General features: G+C 33.1%; 2 protein-coding genes and 1 long non-coding RNA gene across 3 annotated transcripts; 2 read left to right on the top strand and 1 right to left on the bottom strand.

Annotated features, from left to right (window-relative positions):
- The first annotated feature begins 4,564 nt into the window (after nt 1-4,564).
- Nucleotides 4,565-5,353, top strand: LOC128280876 (uncharacterized). The gene is made up of 2 exons (XR_008271072.1): nt 4,565-4,882; nt 4,983-5,353. It is a non-coding gene; the product is annotated as an uncharacterized LOC128280876 (long non-coding RNA).
- A 3,428-nt stretch (nt 5,354-8,781) lies between these two features.
- LOC108457311 (calcium-dependent protein kinase 32) lies at nt 8,782-14,615 on the top strand. The gene is made up of 10 exons (XM_017756298.2): nt 8,782-8,932; nt 9,915-10,053; nt 11,319-11,797; nt 11,899-12,022; nt 12,104-12,247; nt 12,537-12,689; nt 12,833-12,948; nt 13,086-13,253; nt 13,540-13,770; nt 14,029-14,615. The coding sequence occupies exons 2-10, from the start codon at nt 10,020-10,022 to the stop codon at nt 14,182-14,184; spliced, it is 1,605 nt and encodes a 534-aa protein (XP_017611787.2). The 5' UTR covers nt 8,782-8,932; nt 9,915-10,019; the 3' UTR covers nt 14,185-14,615.
- A 6-nt stretch (nt 14,616-14,621) lies between these two features.
- Nucleotides 14,622-17,040, bottom strand: LOC108457310 (pentatricopeptide repeat-containing protein At1g59720, chloroplastic/mitochondrial-like). Its single transcript, XM_017756297.2, has 2 exons — nt 16,080-17,040; nt 14,622-15,869 (listed from the first exon to the last, which is right to left on the bottom strand). The coding sequence occupies exons 1-2, from the start codon at nt 16,989-16,991 to the stop codon at nt 15,042-15,044; spliced, it is 1,740 nt and encodes a 579-aa protein (XP_017611786.1). The 5' UTR covers nt 16,992-17,040; the 3' UTR covers nt 14,622-15,041.
- Between the last annotated feature and the right edge of the window lie 1,808 nt (nt 17,041-18,848).

Here is an 18,848-nt window from a genome sequence, read left to right as displayed (position 1 = left end):
TCCGATGAAATCCGCGCTTAGGAAGAAGCCAGTGGATAAGGCCTTGGGACTTGGTTCGATCGCAAGGGGTGTCAAAGCCAAAGAGGCCGAAAGCGAGAAGAAGCCAGTCGAGTGCTTCTTATGTCATGGTCAGCATAGGTTGCGGAAGTGCCCGAGGAAGTCTGTCATCCATGGGAAAGATGAAACAGATACGGGGCCCAAAAAGCTTGGTTCGAGCAAGGAAAAGGCCGAAGCCAAGAGGGCAAAGATAAGCAAGTCTATCATCAAGGGGAACGATGGAGCAGACGAGGTGCCCAAGAAGCTTGGTTCGAGCTAGGGAAATGTCGAAACCAAGAGGGCTAAGAGGGGCAAAAAGAAGCGAGTAAAGTGCTTCTTGTGCTGTGGTCCGCATGAGTTGCAGAACTGTCCAAAGCAAGCCGTAGTTAAAGGAAAGGCAACGTCCGAGCATGGTGAGTTGTCGGAGGGGCTTCCACTTGAGGAAGAGGTGAGTTTGTCATCGAACTTAGAGGAAGAAGTTGCGATGAAAACAGTGAAGCTGGGACCAATAAGGCTCAAGTCGAGTGAAGTGTCGGAGTTGGCCGAGTCATCGACAAGGCTTCCATCTATGGGAGAGGTGGGTGGTGCATCAGACTTCAAGGAAAAAGAAGTGATGCATGTGGGATAGTTGACCCGAGTAAATGCAAAGGTACATTCAGAACACTCTGATAGTGTTTTGCATTCTAACTTGTGTACTTGACGAGAACATAGGGGCCCTTTCAAAGTTCTTGAGCAAGAAGGCCGAGAGACTGTGGGCAAAGTGAAGCCAAGTGTTGTGAATCACGAAGATTCTGTTCGACAGAAGTTAGAATGTGGGCAAATGAGTGACATAACTCCTTGTCGTTGAGATGTACAAACAAGTAGGACGGCTCGAGTTAAGAAGCGACAGAAGCCGAGGCAGAAGTCCCGAAGGAAGGGAAGAGCCAAGGCAACTAGTGGGATCTGAGGCAAATCAAGTCAATGCCATTCGGGAGTCGCAACAAGGACGTTGTGAGGATGGGTGGGGAAGAATGTCACGGGCCAGAGTTCAAAGCCCATGACCATCGAACCAAATGCATCCGATGGAGGTCTATTACTTAGATGGGGATCATTTGGCCCACGTGAGCTGGACCGATTCAAGGAACTGTTGGAGAAGCCTGTCAGATTGAAGCCTGGTTGGCTCGATAGTAAAGATATGGCAACTTAGGCAACTATGGTAATTAATCTTAAAGATAGAGGGAATCATATCTTGTAAGATTAGATAGGATTTGATATGGCAATATCTTGTAAATCCCTTAAATTAGGGGATATGGTTAATCTCGTCCATCGATGTAATTGTATCTTGACCGTCGGTTTTGGGGGAGCTCAAGTATAAATAGAGAGCCTCCCCTTCATTTGTACTCAGATAGTGAGAGACTCCATTCATTGTTTCATTATTCTTTGTGAACAAGAGAATAGAGAGCATTTACTCAAACACTTTGCGAGCGTCCCTTTCTGTTGTTCTTTTTAAGCTTCTTTTGGCATAAGTTTGCTTCCGCTGTACGAGTTGATGCCTTGAAGGAGTTCTTAAGGAATCCTCATTCGAGTAAAGGCTGACTTGGGCGAGTTTGGACGAGCAAATCGCCTAAGGCCGCACGGATTGCGAGACAAAAGGTCTAGCCCCGTGACACTAGTGCCAACTTGTGTATTTTGTCCATGTTTTGTTATCCTTTATGAGTATGATTTTTATTATTATTTAAGATGTTTAGTTATTATGATTTGATATTTGATAGTTCATTTTGTAGTGAAATATTATGTCAAAGGTAATGAAATTTTTTTTGGACTGAGACAATAAAATATTAAAGTAATAATTCTTTGTAAGTGAAATTTTGACTTATATTTAAATGATAAATTATTTTATTTAATTACTTAATATTTTACTATGGGTTGTTTCTCACCTCTTTTTTAAATTTTTGTACTTACCTTTAAAATGTTATTTTATTCTCTTAATTATTTTTCAAAAATAATAAAATTTTATTACAAATTAGACTAATTTTTATTTAACTAGAATAAGTATATTTTAAAATATAAAAATATATTAGTTAATAAATTTAAAATAAACACTAAAATAATGTGTAACTCATGTGACTTGAGAACTAATTTTCATTGATATTTAAATCGGATCGGACCAATCGGTTAGATCAAGAACTGATCAAGATACCGGTGCAGGGAAATAGCTTTGAATTAGTTAGACCAAGAACTAAGTTTTTATTATTTTTAATAATTTGTGCTAGTAATGCAAGTTTGTTTTTTTTAGCCGTTACAAACCATTATTTCTAATAATTATAAACCGTTTTTATAGTTACAAAAATATTAAATATTTTTCTGACTGCTACATGAAAATATTACCTTTTTGTCCTTGTTAAATTATATTTTTGCCCCTTCCAAAATCTTATAAATAGGAGGCATTTTTCCTCCATTTGATATACAATTGAAAAACAAAGCTTATTCTACTCTCTCTATGCATTAGAAAAAATTTATCTAGGAGTTTAGATTTTAAGTGGGATCATTTGTGACTCCTTTAAATCTATCTGTGATTTTTTTTTAATTAATTCTATTTTAAGATTATTTTAGTAGAGTAATACCAATTGAGTTTTACCTTCCTTATTCGAGTTTATAGATATATTAGAATTGTGTTAATCTTGGGAAACAAATTCACTAATCATGATAAATTCATTTTTAAGACTAATTCTTTCACGCCACATTAATACCTAAAGGATGTTTTGGATTTATTTTCCAGTGAATTTGTTTTTGTTATGTGATAAAAATTTATAATTTTTAATCAAACAAATTGTACCAATAGACTGATGTTTTGATCGGTTAAACTATAAATCAGGTTCTAAAAACATCTTTCGATTATATTTCTAGAATATTCATGAAACAGAGGCTACAAAATTTAGGTTTGGGTTTTAGATAGACAATGACACGTATGCGCTAGAATATGTTAATCCCCTCCGCATAGTTGCATTTAGAAATCTTTCTTAGTACTATGATTACGTGACATTAATGTTTTAAGAATTTTATTTTATATTTTAAAGTGAAGTCAAAAATATATTTGCTTCCGCATGAATGAAGGGCCTACCCACATGGACAAGTTGAATCCAAATTCCACTATCATTCCTACAAACGTATACTTGTTTGCTTACGACTTTTAGATGGAGCTCCCAATCTTGGAATCAAACTAAACTAGATTATTGAATTCATTAGTTGAGTTGAAATTAAAATTGATAATTTTTTTTATTTAAGTTTAATTATAAAATATAATATATAATTACAGATTACTCTAAAATAACATTTTTCTTTTTTAGTCTCTAATTTTTCTCAATTTAATCACTTTAATTAAGATAATTGTTCTAATTGGTTACTGCTGTTAAAAGTTCCTTAATCTATTAATAGATTACTGATGGGGTATTTTTATGTTTAACTAAAGCTAAAACTTTTCTATAATTAGTACGAAACACTTTTTATTTATTTATTTACAATATGAAGATTTTAATAATTATATTATTTAGCATTTAAATCCTCTTTAAGAAGAGAGAATCCAATGACGGCAACGACAAATCATGACCATAACCCCATCCTTTTCGACGAGCCTCTTTGTTAGCATAACATCACTAATCACCCTACCGCCACCAAGAAGATCATCAGAAACCAAACATAATGAAATGTGAAATCCAAATAACTTAGGTAGCTCAATAGTACAAGCACGACAGTTATGGCTGATTAAGAAAGATACTAAAAACACAAGGTCGACCGATGACCCATTCCACACAATTTCTATTTATGATGATTGAAAGCAATAAATTATCCATTACTGAGACCATAAGTACTGCTTCTGCAATTGCTGGTTCAAGGCAAGATAATTGAGTTGTTTGATGATGAGCATTAGTTGATTCAAGAACCGTTAGTCCATTGACATAATTCTGTCGACAGACAAGCATGTATACATTTGCCCTTCTGATCTATTCCTTTTGGATCGTCTGTTGTTTTCCTGAACGTGAAAAATGCCTTTTTCCCACACATTTCGCATCATGCAGTTAACTTGATTACTATATCAGTTAGCGGAATTATATCCCGAACTGACTCAAACCTGCTCCTGAAAGTCAGATCTAAATTAGATTTATATCTAACACAAAGAAATATTGTAAATGATCATCACCTCATAATCCCCATCTAAGCCCTCATTGTATTATATGAAATAAATTAAACACATGTATTTATTTTGTTATTATTTTTCATATATAATATTTTTATTTAAAATTTTTCAAAATTCAAACGAATTTCAATTTTGATCAGATAATTTACTTTAAAGTATTTGCAAAACTTAAATACCTAATCTAACATTTTTATTCCACAATTAGACCTAATTATGAGAAGGTTCACCTGAAAAGTGAGAGAGTTTGTACAAAAGTATAGGTTTGAAAAATGAACTTAAATAAAAAATGAAACCCATTTTTTAAACAGGCTAAATATCAGATAAGGATTTTTCAGCTTGACTCCACCTGAATAAATTTACTAATTTTTTAATAATAAATTAATCTTGATTGATCTGAAGATTTAGGTGCTAAATACCCAGTAATACCACCAGGATTTGTTTTCTCTATACTAATTATCATCTCTTTCTCCAACTTCATCACATGCAACAATCAACATATTCTTAGTAGCTGCAATTTTGACGCCATATATCAAGTCGGGGATTCCATAGCAGATACGGGTAATGATGTGCAAGACAACCCTTCATCAATATTTGCAAGGTTTCCCTATGGAGAAACCTCCAAGAAAGCAACTGGGAGATGCTCCGATGGTTTGTTGATGATTGATTATATAGGTAAAGTACTAAATTCTAATCAAAAGCTTCATTGAATATTAAATTCTAAGGATATATCATCCATGAATTTAATAAAGATTCTTTACTATGGGAATTTTAGGATTTCTTGCAATAATTAAAGCAAATCCTTGGTGGCCACCGCCTCCGCCTCCGCCTCTGCCTCTGCCGGCCTTAGCTAAGAATAAAAGGTGGTAGATAAGTCAAAGCCTAGCGTGGCTTTCTATACGTAACCTCCTTCACTTTTAAGACTTTAGAAATTATGTCGCTTTCTTCTTCTTTTTAATCATTTTATAACCCACATAATTATAATAATCTAACAATGAAGATCATGATTGGTGAGGATATCTTTAAAATTTCATCAGCCGGCCGAAAAGAAAACATAGGAACTGAATGAATGGTAGCAATATGGGCTAAAATGATTGATGTTGGACTCAAAATTTTGGTAATTGTTATAGGCTTCGTGTTGAATAAGTTATTGGGTTTTATTGTGCATAGCTAAAACAATTGGATAAATCTTCGTCTTCCAAAGTAGAAGAAAGTTTTATATATTTTTAATCCCTGCCTGGGCTTCATTACTTGCTCTCTCTTTTGGTGCAATGTAAGGGGTGAATGAGGAAGATTCTAGGGGACGAGAAAGAAATATAAATTTTTTTAAATTTGTATGAATTTAGGTTGTATAAAAATGAAAAGGAATAAAATAATTAATGGAAAAGAAAAAACTAAATTTATTGTATCATTTTGGCTTTGTGTTAAAATTATGTTAAGTTATTTATATTCGAGATTTAAATTTTTAATTCTTTTAGATTCTCATCTCTTTAAGTTTAAATAAATTAAAGTTTAATTTGTTTTAATAATTAATAAATGATGAACATGAGATAAGATTTGATATAGATCACAAATCTTACAGGCTTTTCTTGTTTTATTATGTAGTCTGCTTCTGCCAATTAATAGCACTAACTTGCTTTAGCGTAAGTAAACGTTATTCTCTTCCTCCACATGAAAACGAGTGTTTGCAGGATAGCATTTATCCAATCAGAAATAATTGCACGTTGTGCTAGACAAGCACCAAAAAATTTAAGAGATGTTACTCAACATATTCAACAAATAAGGCAAGCAAACAACGAGAATTATTTAATGAGAATAATTGAAAAAAAAAACATCTCACCAAACTTGTAAAACTTACTCTCTTCATCTCTTGTTCAAACTACCCTTCTTTTGCTTTTGAATTAACGTGTAATAAATAAATAAAAATTTAAATACTTATGAAAATGATTTAACTTTAGAAATTAAGTTATAATTAATTTCACAGTAGAATTGAGTGCCATTACTTTTTCAGGCAGCATCACCCTAAAAATCGAAATAATTACCCTTTTAAATTGACGGAAAAAAAGGGTGTCACATGAGCACCAAATTAATTTAAATTTAAATAGCCTTTAAAATATATAAGAATAAAAAATAAACCTTCTCATTTTTAAAAATAATATACTTAAAATTTATATTAAATATGTTTAAATTTAGATAAACTTGAGGAAAATTTTTAAGGGTATATTTGGGTAATTTAAATAAAAATTATATATATAAATATTTTAACTTTATTGTTTTTAAAAAAATAAAAAAATGAGAAGAATTTATTTTGTTATTCTTATATATTTTAAGGGCTATTTAAATTTAATTTCAAAAGAGGACAAACCTAACATGCAAATAGACCAAAAATTTAATTTGGTGTTGCGTACTCTCGTGTGGCACTCTTTTTCAACCAATCTAAAAAGGATAATTACTTCATCAGGTCCCTAAACGTTTTGCCTTTATACACTTCAATCCAGTGCTGCCAATTTGTTAGCCGAAACTAAAAAAAATTGTTTTATGTTTTTATTTTTTACAATGATTAAAGCATAATTGAGAGATTTTAGGGTGGTACCACTTAAGAAAGTGGCAGCACCCAACTCTATTATAGAAATCAGGTCATTTCCATAATTAATTTTGAAGTTGAATTATTTTCATAACTTTTTAAATTTATATAGTCAAATTCCTAAAAAAAAGTCAAAACACGAAAAGGAGGAGGGAGCAACAACACCTTGTGGGAACTGTAGCGGATGGACAGGCACTGCCTTGGAGGCTTCATCTGTTTTTCTCCTTTTTCATCACCAAATTGCTCGTTTAAGCCTCGAAACAACTCTAGGTCTTATTTTTACTAGTTATACTTAAAAACACTAAAGCGAACCTTAAAAAGCAATTGACTCGAAATAAAACAAATACATTAAATGTGAATGGATAGTTATGATTTTTAACAATAAACATAATTATTTTAGAATTATTTAATAGATATTTATTTGAATAATTATGACTCTTAATTATTAATTAAGTAATATAATTTTTGATAACAAAAGATACAATTTATCATTATAAATGATAAATCTTAATTAATAATTAAGTGATATAACTTTTGAACCTCTTGTAACTTTCAATTATAACTATTGAAATATTATAAATATTTTAAAAATTTTCTAACAAATAATATTGTTTGGACTATTAAATTAATTAATTCTTGGCTCAATCGATTTGATTTTTACATTTTAACATGAAAAGTAAAGTGATAACAAGCGGTGAAAAATGGTAATTTAAAAGAAAAATAATTTAAATCTATATCTATAGGATTATTACCAAATGCATTGGCACTAAAGCTTTTAATTCCACGTTAAAATTTATTATACGTAACATTTATTTATTTTATTTTTAACGGTCAATAAGAATATGCAATGATTTCTTATTACTTTTGTGGAGTTAAAAACCTATCGCCATATTTAAGTATCCATATATATTGCCTACTTCCATAGAGTTTTACAGGAGTTAATAATGGCTTTATTCACCTTTTAAATTGAATTGTAACTTTTATGGAATAATTTAGTGTTTTTAAAAGAGTTAATTAGGTAATTTTGGTAATCAATAAATTTAACTTAATCTATATTAGATTTAGAGTTGAATTATCTAACTATGAAGTTCGATTCGAAATTTAGTAGGTTTGAATAAAAATATTGGCAAGAGATTTGGAATACTGTATGAGTAGACCTTTTTAAAGGTTAGATTATTCATCCAATCTCAAATACTTGCTCTAAATTTGAAAGAGTTTGGGTAAAAATATTAGGATTGAAAAATAAATTTAGATAAAAAAATAGATCTATTTAAAATATGGGTCGACTTTGGGATCAAAATTCAAGACCCATTCTTAGTTCAACCCTATTTTTTAAAAAAGTTTGTAATATATTATATTATATAATTTATAACACAAAAATTAAATCTATAGTAATATATAGTTCTATAATGTAAACATTTAAAAATGTTAAGTTGTCTATATAAAAGTGTTAAAATACAAACAAATAAAAAATATTACATTAAAATAATATAACTAATTTTCAAAAAATTAAAATAATATGAATAGATTTAAAATAAGCTTAAGTTTACCATTTATAAATGTGAGTAGGTTTAGGCAAAATTTCAAGCCTAAATTTTGAATCATATTAAACTTGTATAAGCATAAAATATGTTAATGTAATACTGAAACTCGGGTCATGAACATCTCCATATACAAGCATGAATAAGATTATTTTTTGATTTTATAATATATTGTTTATATATTAATTAATTTATATAAAATGAAATAAAAATGTATAATATTTAAAAATATTTTGTTAAGGTGTTATCTATTTTGAGAAAAAGAAACAAAAGATGCAAGGGATAGGTGGAATAGAAACTTGGGTTCCAAACGCGGCATTTTCCAAGGGTCAAGATGGATGAGTTTGACCGGAACGCTTGAAAGGTGGCGTAGCAGTGCTTTTCATGGACTTTTTCTTCTTATTGACAAATATGGAGACAGATTTTGGCTTTTCCCCCTTTTTCTTTGAACGATATTTATTAACATCCATGCAGTAGAGCAATATTGAGTAGCTAAGGGTGGCACGGTCATTTATCTCCTTATTTGGCAGCCTTCTAGATGGGGAATCATGAACCAATGCGATGACGTTTAATCTCGCAACATCCCACCGTCTTACCTTGGTACACAAATTTCGTTAGAACCTTCCCCCACAAGTTTAAATTTCATTTCCTTTGTTTGGAGGATTAATTTAGAAATTTTGGTAATAATAAAAAATTAAAAATGCAAAGATTTTAGCCTCTTTTGAAATTCTCCAATTGTCCCTTGCTTCATTTTAGTAGTCAAAACGTTAATGAGTGCTTTTGTTTTGTTTCACATGAATTTCTTTTGTTTTGATTGTTTTATTTTTCATAAAAAAAATGTTTTTTTAATTTTAAAATTATAGATAGAGTTTTCTTCAATATAAAATGTACAATTGTCGGCCTACAACTTTGAATTTGATTAAACAGTTAAAAGGAAAATGCATTAAACACTTAAATTATTTTTAAAAGAAAGGATTAATCTCAACATTTTATTTTTTAAAAGAAAGGATTAATCTCAACATTTTTTCTTTAAATTGATTTTTTTAAAACCTTAGCAACCCAATGCCTGCCACAATTATAAAAGAATTATTTCATAAAATAATGCATAAATGTAAGAAAATTATTTGGTATATTGTCATTAGAGTTTTTAGACTCCATAAATAAGATTACGAGTTAATAAATATCCTATAGAGATCTAATAAAAAGTTAATATTTGGAATATTGATAGTGTACCTTTTTTATTATTATTACAAAAGCAACCTTGAAGAATTGACATGTGTTTTTTAATATTTTATTACACTTGTATAACACTTGCTAACCCGTAATCTTATTTGTGGAGTTTAAAAACTCCACTTGTTCCAAATAATTTTCTATAGTAAAATATTAAAAACAACTATTTTTTTAAATAGACATTTGCCAAATTTTTTTGTACGAAAGATATTTTTCAATTTTAGTTGAGTTGTTTTTTTTTAATTGAAAAATTGAATGAATTGTTAAAATTTTAATGGTAGGTAATCTACCTATATTTCATTGCTAACATTTTTATTTTTTATTTTTAAATTTCACAATAACTTTTGTGAAGTTGTTGATGTATGGGATCAACAAATAGGAGACACGAAGGAAGAAATAGTAGTGTTGACGGAGGTCGATTCACTTTGTCTGGGTGGAGAGCCGAAGAGTATAGAGAATGAAGATGGTGGAGATAAATGCTGAGAGTGTAGGTGAGTGTGCTGAAGACTTAATCATTTCTTCATCGTATTGGGGACTATTTATAGGCGAGATCCCGCATTAGGTAGCATTAACATGGCAGTTCCACAATTAGGTCATCATTATGGGACATGTGGGGCAGATGTCCTCGATGAGACGAGGATGTCTGTGATGGGATGTATACTATCATTTATTTTTATTCAAGGTATAGAGCAATTGAATCTACGTGGGGTTTAGTGACTAGAGGGATCACATTCTTAATAGATGCCTGGGTGACTAGAGGAACGAGTGGTGGCAACATTCTGGGGAGCAAGTGGTTAGCTTCCTTGAACAACTACCTCTCGCTTGATCGGGTGATTGAGCTGGGAAACGAAGCTCTTGGTGATCTTTTGATCTATAGTAGAGTACGTTTCTTAGGTAACTCATCGTACTATCACGTGTCCCCAATCAATAAAGTTATAAACAGAAATTCACATGAATTACCATATGTGCTACCATATTAATATTAATGCTGTTAAAATTTGAATAGTTTAGTTAATTTTTCCTTAAAAAGTGATTAAAGTAAGTGTAGTTTTATCCTTACAATGAGGGCAAAGAAGTAAAATCGAAGAAAGGACCACGCATGGCAAATTCAGACAAAGAATGAGGTAGTTTTGCAGCTTGGTCCTAGGAATCCAAAATCTCTTAATTCTGTTTTGGATAATTTCAGGAATTAAAAAAGAACAGAAAAAGTTAACAGGTTAGGCTTGGATTGGGGGCCCCCTTCTTTATCTCTCCGTCTTCCCATTCAATTCAACTGCAATTCCCTCTTTCGTCCTTCTTCTCTTAATTTTCTTCTGAATTTTCACGCGCTTTAAAAATAATACGAGAATATTCTTCATCTCATCCTCATTGTTCCCTACCCTTTCTCTTCTCATCTTCTTTTAAATATAATTCACTCCTCAATTGTGATTTCTCTTTCATTTCATTGCCTATTTTCCATTTAAAGTTCCATCCTTTCCCCTGTTTTTTGGTCGGAATCCTGTTATTAAAATTTTTCCAGATAATATAGAAACAAGATTTCAAAAAAAAAAAAAAAATTTGTTGGAGGTTTTTTGATTGGCCTATTTGAAACAAGTTTTAAATTTCAAAGCCTGTCTTTAAGAGGGCCATTCCCCGCTCTCTTTGCTTAAAGAGATCAAATTTTTATTATTTCTTGGGTTTAAATTCAAACACCCATTTTTATTATTTAGATTAAATTTTGGTTTTGAATTCATGGGAAATTGTTGTGTGACTTCAGCAGCTGCTTCCCATGAGAATAACAAGAAAAAGAATAAGAAGAAAGGAAACAAGAAGCAAAACCCATTTTTCAATAGCAACGGAAGCCCTAAACTCATCGTTTTAGAGGAGCCAACCGGTAGAGAAATTGAACAAAGATATGAACTTGGACGTGAGCTTGGGCGTGGCGAGTTTGGGATCACATATCTATGTACGGACAAAGACACAGGCGAGAACTTTGCATGCAAATCGATATCAAAGAAGAAGCTGAGGACGGCTGTGGATATTGAGGATGTGAGGAGGGAAATTAAGATCATGAAGCATTTGCCAGAACATCCAAATATTGTCACCTTGAAAGATACTTTTGAGGATGAAAATGCGGTGCATTTGGTTATGGAGTTGTGTGAAGGTGGTGAGTTGTTTGATAGGATTGTTGCAAGAGGCCATTACACCGAGAGAGCTGCTGCTGCTGTCGCCAAGACCATTGTTGAAGTTGTTCAGGTAACTTCTTCTCTTTTCCTTTCTTTTCTTTTTTGAGCTTGGTCCTATGGGGGGATGTTGGTTGCATTTTGTTTGGTTGCTACTTATTATTGTTGTGACAGATGTGCCACAAGCATGGGGTGATGCATAGAGATCTCAAACCTGAGAACTTTCTTTTTGAAAATAAGAAAGAGACAGCAGCTTTGAAGGCGATCGACTTTGGTTTGTCAGTGTTTTTTAAACCAGGTAATGTAATTTAAAACCATGACATGAATAACTTATTTTCTTTGTTCAATCTATTGAAGTTTGAAACTTTTCCTTTTGCAGGTGAAAGGTTTACGGAGATAGTTGGAAGTCCATACTACATGGCTCCGGAGGTGCTGAAAAGGAATTATGGGCCTGAAGTGGATGTTTGGAGTGCTGGGGTGATCCTTTACATCTTACTTTGTGGTGTCCCACCTTTTTGGGCAGGTTAGTATGTAACTTCTGGTGCATTCATGTTACGAGCTGTGAAATTACAATTAGTTGATAAAGAACATAAAAGAATTATTCTACCGCACAAGGGCGATATTATGTGAAAGTTGACATTGGTACATGAATACACTAGTTCATTACTATTTCTACCCTTCAATACCTGACTGAACAGTTCAACACATTTTTCCTCAGTTTGATGCTCCTTTCCAGACTTTTATTTGTTTATTTCCATCTTTCGTTTTTATTCAGTTTCTCTTTGTTCGCTCTAACTTTCCTTCCTATGCAGAAACTGAACAAGGAGTTGCACAAGCGATTCTTCGCTCTGTTGTAGAGTTTAAGAGGGATCCTTGGCCTAAGGTTTCTGCTAGTGCAAAAGACCTTGTGAAGAAGATGCTCAATCCTGATCCAAAGCGGCGACTTACAGCTCAGGAAGTACTAGGTATACTTTAGTTCTAATGATAAAGGTTCTCTGTTCATGAAAATTTTTAGTTGCCACTTAAACAAAGGAAGTTTCTTAGCAAAATTACATAGCTGTTTATTAAAATTCCTGGAACTGAATCATTTCTTGCTTATCAAATTCAGCTCATCCTTGGTTGCAAAATGCAAAGACGGCTCCAAATGTTTCCTTGGGTGAAACTGTGAAGGCAAGGCTCAAGCAGTTCTCTGTAATGAACAAGCTCAAGAAAAGAGCTCTCAGGGTAATCCTTTTTTCTTTCTGTTTTTTTTATTTTTTTTATTTTTTTATTTTGGAAATAGAACCTGAATAAAGCTTCCATTCGTTAGCTTTTTGACATTTCTCCCAATTTTGTATTCTGGGAAAATCTTATACTAATAGGTAATAGCTGAGCATCTTACGGTGGAGGAAACCGCAGACATAAAAGAGCGATTCCAAGTGATGGATACTGGCAATAGAGGCAAGATTAACATTGATGAGCTAAGGGATGGGTTGCATAAACTTGGCCAAATTATTTCTGATGCAGATCTTCAAGTACTAATGGATGCAGTAAGTTCTACTTTAAAATTGCTTTATCTTTTTTGTCCTTGATCTTTGGTTGGGAAGGGTTGAATAAGTGTCACCATTAGTTTATTGATGCTAGTGGTTTCTAATGTCCGGACTTCGCTTTGGTACAACAATGCTGTTATCTCTTTTAGTGACCCATTGTTATATTGAGCACGGGAAAAAAAACCTGTTGAAATATGTGCATTGTGAGGATAATCAAAGCGTTTGAATCTTTTGGAAAAAAGTAACAGAACTTATTATTATTATTATTTTAATATTTTCTTTGCAGGGGGACGTCAATAGAGATGGATATTTGGACTATGGAGAATTTACTGCCATCTCCATTCACCTGAGAAAGATGGGTAATGACAATCACCTTAAAAAGGCATTTGAGTTTTTTGATAAAGACCAGAGTGGTTATATCGAGATTGAGGAACTAAGAGATGAGTTGGCTGATGAGCTGGAAACCAATGGCGAAGAAGTCATTACTGCGATCATGCACGATGTGGACACAGACAAGGTTAGACTGGTTTTCATTCTTTTTCTTTTTGAAGCATGCTATTCTGACATTCATATAGCCAACATTTTCTCAAGTAGAAAACATGATGTTCATACATCAATTTAAGCAAATCAATGAGAAAAGCCTGTGGTTCGAGTAATGTGACACCCAAACCGATGATTTTATTTAATGGGAATAAGAAGAATGGGAAGCAAATGTTTGTGACTTAAACGTGGATGCTGGAAAACTCATGTGGAATTATGATTGTTGAACGTGCAGGATGGGAGAATTAGTTATGATGAGTTTGTTGCAATGATGAAAGCCGGTACAGATTGGAGAAAAGCATCTAGGCAATACTCACGACAGCGGTTCAACAATCTCAGTCTCAAATTGATGAAGGATGGATCATTGCTGTCGCCTGATAATCCTATATGATCCAACAAAACAAACTTCCCTTAATGAGAAAATTAGACAAAAAAAACCCAGAAGTAATAGTGATGAAAAAGGCTGTTGAATTCATCAGTATTACCTGTGTGTGAAAATTCCTTTTGTTCTGGGGAGATGTAAAGAAAATTCCTTTGATTTACTAGGATTGAGCCATGCAATGATGCCAAGGGGTCCATCTATCTAAATATTGAAAAAATGGGGTTCGTTCATTTGTATTGTAAATTATCTTTGTTATTTATAGGTGTACTTGAAGAATGGAAGTGTGCGCTTGTAGTTTAGCCTTTATTGGTGTCAACTTGCTTTTTCAAGTCATAAGATAGGTGCCAAATGGATTTTTTTCGCTGGTTTCTTTGGAAAGACAAGATTTATTAGCCATTATCGAACCAAAGCATGTTAATAGATAAAATTTGTTCCAAGAAGAGCCCTGTTCATAATCTCCATTTTTCTTATTAAAATAAAATTATTAATAAAAAAAAATGTTATGCAAGATAATATTACAATCCTTCATGTACCTTGTGCCGCAAGGGGTTGGAAATTTAACAATCTGGTTAAATGTTGCTAGAATCAGCTTAGCCTTCCTCATCAGGGGTCTCCCGAAGATTGATAAGCTATTAGAAATTAAGCTTCCATTGTCACTGTTTGCTCATCGTTGCCATGGTTACCATTAGTTTAATGTTACCATTAGTTTAATTTATCTAACCACTGTCATTGGTTGATTTGCGAAGTCGGAGATATGCCCCCCTTCTCTCAGCTTAGCCTCAGGAATTCTCATATGTCTGGAAGCCGGATAATGCAACACTCCCACTGTGCTACCACTGTCAATAAGAATCTGGATCATGTTTGAATCACCAATAATCCTTGCAAAAGCAAGAACCATCTACAAACTTATGGAACCGAACACGATCTCTAACAATTATTTCACGCTCATAGATTTTACTGATGATCTTTGTCACTTCATGACAATCGATGCAAACTCTTAGATTCTTTACTATTCTAATTGGCCTTGGTGCTTTCGTCTTTAAAATTCCATAAGCAATAGCAAGCCTCTCACTATGCTCACACAAATAAATTCCTTTCTCTTCATTACCAACATTGTGCAACACATCAGAAACCTGTGGTTCATGCCCAGCATCACTAACTCGCTCAGCAATAACCCTCAAAGCCTGTCTTATGTCCTTTGCCTCGGGATGATGCCAATCTCCCATCACAAACTCATGAACAAAGCCATCAATTTCAATTGATGCACACCCAGGCACTACCTTCATGCCCCTTTCCTTCATCATCTTTCTCACATGACTCATCTTCTCCCACTGTGCAACTGATGCATAGAAATTTGAGAGCAGAGTATAATTCTCTGGATTAGATGGTTCTAACGCAAGAAGTTGCTCGCCTGCGACTTCACCTTTATGCAACATCTTATTCTTCTGGCAACCAATGAGTAATGTTCGCCAAATTACTGGATTTGGAGAGAAAGGCATTGTTTGAACAAAATTGCAAGCCTCACCAACAAGGCTGGCCCGACAGAGAAGATCAACCATACAACCATAATGCTCTATTGATGGTTCAATTCCTAATTCAATCATGCTTGACCAATATCTCCTACCCTCAGAAACAAGTCCACCATGGGCACAAGCAGATAAAACGCCAATAAAGGTAACATGACTAGGTGTAACCTGGAAAAAGAAAGCAGAAAATGAGGATCACGAACTTCAATTTTTGTCATTCAAAACTATAACTACATTCTACAAAAGGATTTTATCCTGGCAAGCTAGCTTGATGGGAGCATGAGCATAAATGCATGGGATCATAACATTGTCTTGTGGAATGAAATGCTATATGAGTTTAAAATCTAAGATGCTTATCCTGCTCATCTATGTCAATACCTTGGATTCCTCCATCCTAGAAAATGCTTCCAAAGCCTCCTCTGCTAAGCCGTGAACTGCCAATCCAACAATCATTGAACTCCAAGCTTTATGGTCTTTTACTGGGATGCCCTTGAAAATTTCTTTAGCTTTTTCAATGCATCCACACTTGGCATACATGTTAACAAGTGCAGTACTAAGCATAATATCAGTCTCAATCATGTGCTTCTCGATATACGCATGAATCCACCTACCAATATCTAGTGCCCCTGCCATAGCACATGCAGAAATCACACTCACCATTGTTACCTTATCAGGAACAACATTCGAGGTTTGCATTTCCCTAAACGCACCAAACGCCTTATTGACCAATCCCATCATAGCATAGCCACTTATCATCGTACTCCATGCTATCACATTTCTCTCGTGAATTTCATCGAACACTTTCTCCGCCAGCCCAATATCTTCACATTTCGCATAAAAATTCAGTAACCCCGTTTGAACAAACTGGTTCGAGCCAAACCCAGATCGAAACACACGGGCATGAACCTGTCTTCCCTCATCGAAAGCCAAAATATTGGAGCAAGCCTTAAGCACGAAAGCCAGGGTAAACGTATTAGCAGAAGGATACCCTTTTCTGACCAATTCTTTATATAAAAAAAGGGGCACCTTCGATTGGCTTCCGACAAGATAATAACCCCGAATAAGGGAATTCCAAGAGAAGATGTTAGGGTTGGGGGTTTGAGCGAAAACTTTGCGAGCATGATTGATATCTCCATGGCGAGAAAGAGCACAAAACCCAACTATTTTCGAGAGGAGGAAGGATACGGCGGAGATAGGAAGGAGGCGAGTGAGAACATGCGCGTGGATTTGACGGATGACGCGTGTATCTGGGCATTTTTCAATCAGATAACCAATTCTCTCTTCTTCCATCCAACCTCACAGTTTTCTTCTTCTTTTTGCTGTCTTTAAATTAAGTTTAAAACCCGGGAAAAGTTTTAACTGAAAATAAAACATAGTGAAGATATATGGGCCTAATACTTAGGCCTGCATCATTTTTGGGCTTATAATGTTGAGGTTGAAAAGCCCAATTTTCTTTTTCTTTCATATTATACTTTTATTTTCTTTCCGGCACAAATCGGGTTATTGAGTACCATTTTATATCTATTTGATAAATAAATCTTTGAAAGAATTTTGTTATAGTTTTTTTTAAATATTATTTTTTGTCTTAATTTAAAATTTTACCATTATAAAAATTTAAAAAATTATATTATTTTACTTTTCAATAATAATATTTATAAAATGTTATAAAATTTTTATAAATTTTAACAATTTAATATAATATATTTTAATTAATCCACACAATTAATACAAAAAAAAAAAATCTCAAATAAGAGTACATGTGTGGGTACCTCTAAGGTTTGTGATTGCTATGTATAGAGGAAGCCATTAATGCAGTTAATCATAAATTGGTAGAAGTTGCTTCCAACTGAAATCGAACATCAATATCTTCCTTTTGTTTGCTATAAATGAAATATAAACGCAAATGATGATTATGGTATTGGATAAGATCTGAACCTCAGATTTATAATTACTTCAATTGCACAATTATGGTGATCTGGTCATTATTCCCAACTTTTGAAGCCATTTTGCACTTGATTTCAATTATGAGGTTGTTTTTGTTTTACCAAACATGATTTCATTTCAATAAAAGAGTACTATCACAACATCCTAGCAAAAGTTAGGAGAAAAAGCAGATACCAAGAACTAACTTGAGATTAAGAGAACGATAACTATCATATTAAGAGGACTTCACAAACATCTTATTAAGAGACATTAATTATTTATACAAAAAAATCGTATAACTACGTATGATCCTGCATACTATACCGATCCCCCAGTACCATTGATAACATTAGACACACACACAAAAAAAAAAATTCCCGAAATCACAGATAATTTTATAAACTATTAATTCATTTGTCATCAATTATATAATTATATATGATTCCCATAACTAATTGAAGAGATTAAACATTTTAGTCAATAACCCATTGAGTGATTTGCCTAACCCAAAATTGTCACTCATGGCACGTAATATATGTAAATGTAGGTGCCATACATTTGCTTAATGGCAACGTCCATCAAAGGCATTTAATCTCCAAATCTACCTTTTATAAATTGAAAATGGTTATAGGATAAGTATAGATTATAAAATAGAGAAAATTAAAACATCAACATAAACTCTCAAATTCATAATTTGAGCTTTGAACAAAACTTCATCACTCTCCTCTGGATATGAAATAAGATTCATTATGGTGAGAAAAACAAAATATTTACTTCATTATTTTAATGATCATTAGACCTTTACATATTTCGTTTTGCATTGGACTAAGACCAAATCCTTAAACTAATCCGATATACAAATGGTATGGAAGTGATGTTTTGCACCATACCGCCATGTTGGGTGTCAAAAAAAAATCAAATAAAGCTGCTTTTGGATGACAAATTAGGGCTGCAAGAACTTGTACCGAATTTGTTATCCAAATGTCATAACTGGAAATCAGTAGTTAGGGATTGCTTATTCTTGGTGCACAATGATTTGGTGGAAGAAGAAGAAGAAAATAATAATATTAACAATAAAAAAGTCTTTTAGATTCATCATACATAATGACAAGCTGCATCACCAATATACATATGTACATGTATGATCCACTCCAAAGCCATCTCCTTCACTCAAACAAACTATGACCTCAACACCTTCTCTTACTTCCATTTTGTACCATAGAA

The sequence above is a fragment of the Gossypium arboreum genome, chromosome 9, assembly GCF_025698485.1.
Source record: "Gossypium arboreum isolate Shixiya-1 chromosome 9, ASM2569848v2, whole genome shotgun sequence".
In the NCBI taxonomy this organism is placed as follows: domain Eukaryota; kingdom Viridiplantae; phylum Streptophyta; class Magnoliopsida; order Malvales; family Malvaceae; genus Gossypium; species Gossypium arboreum.
This window is presented reverse-complemented; position numbering and strand designations above follow the sequence as displayed.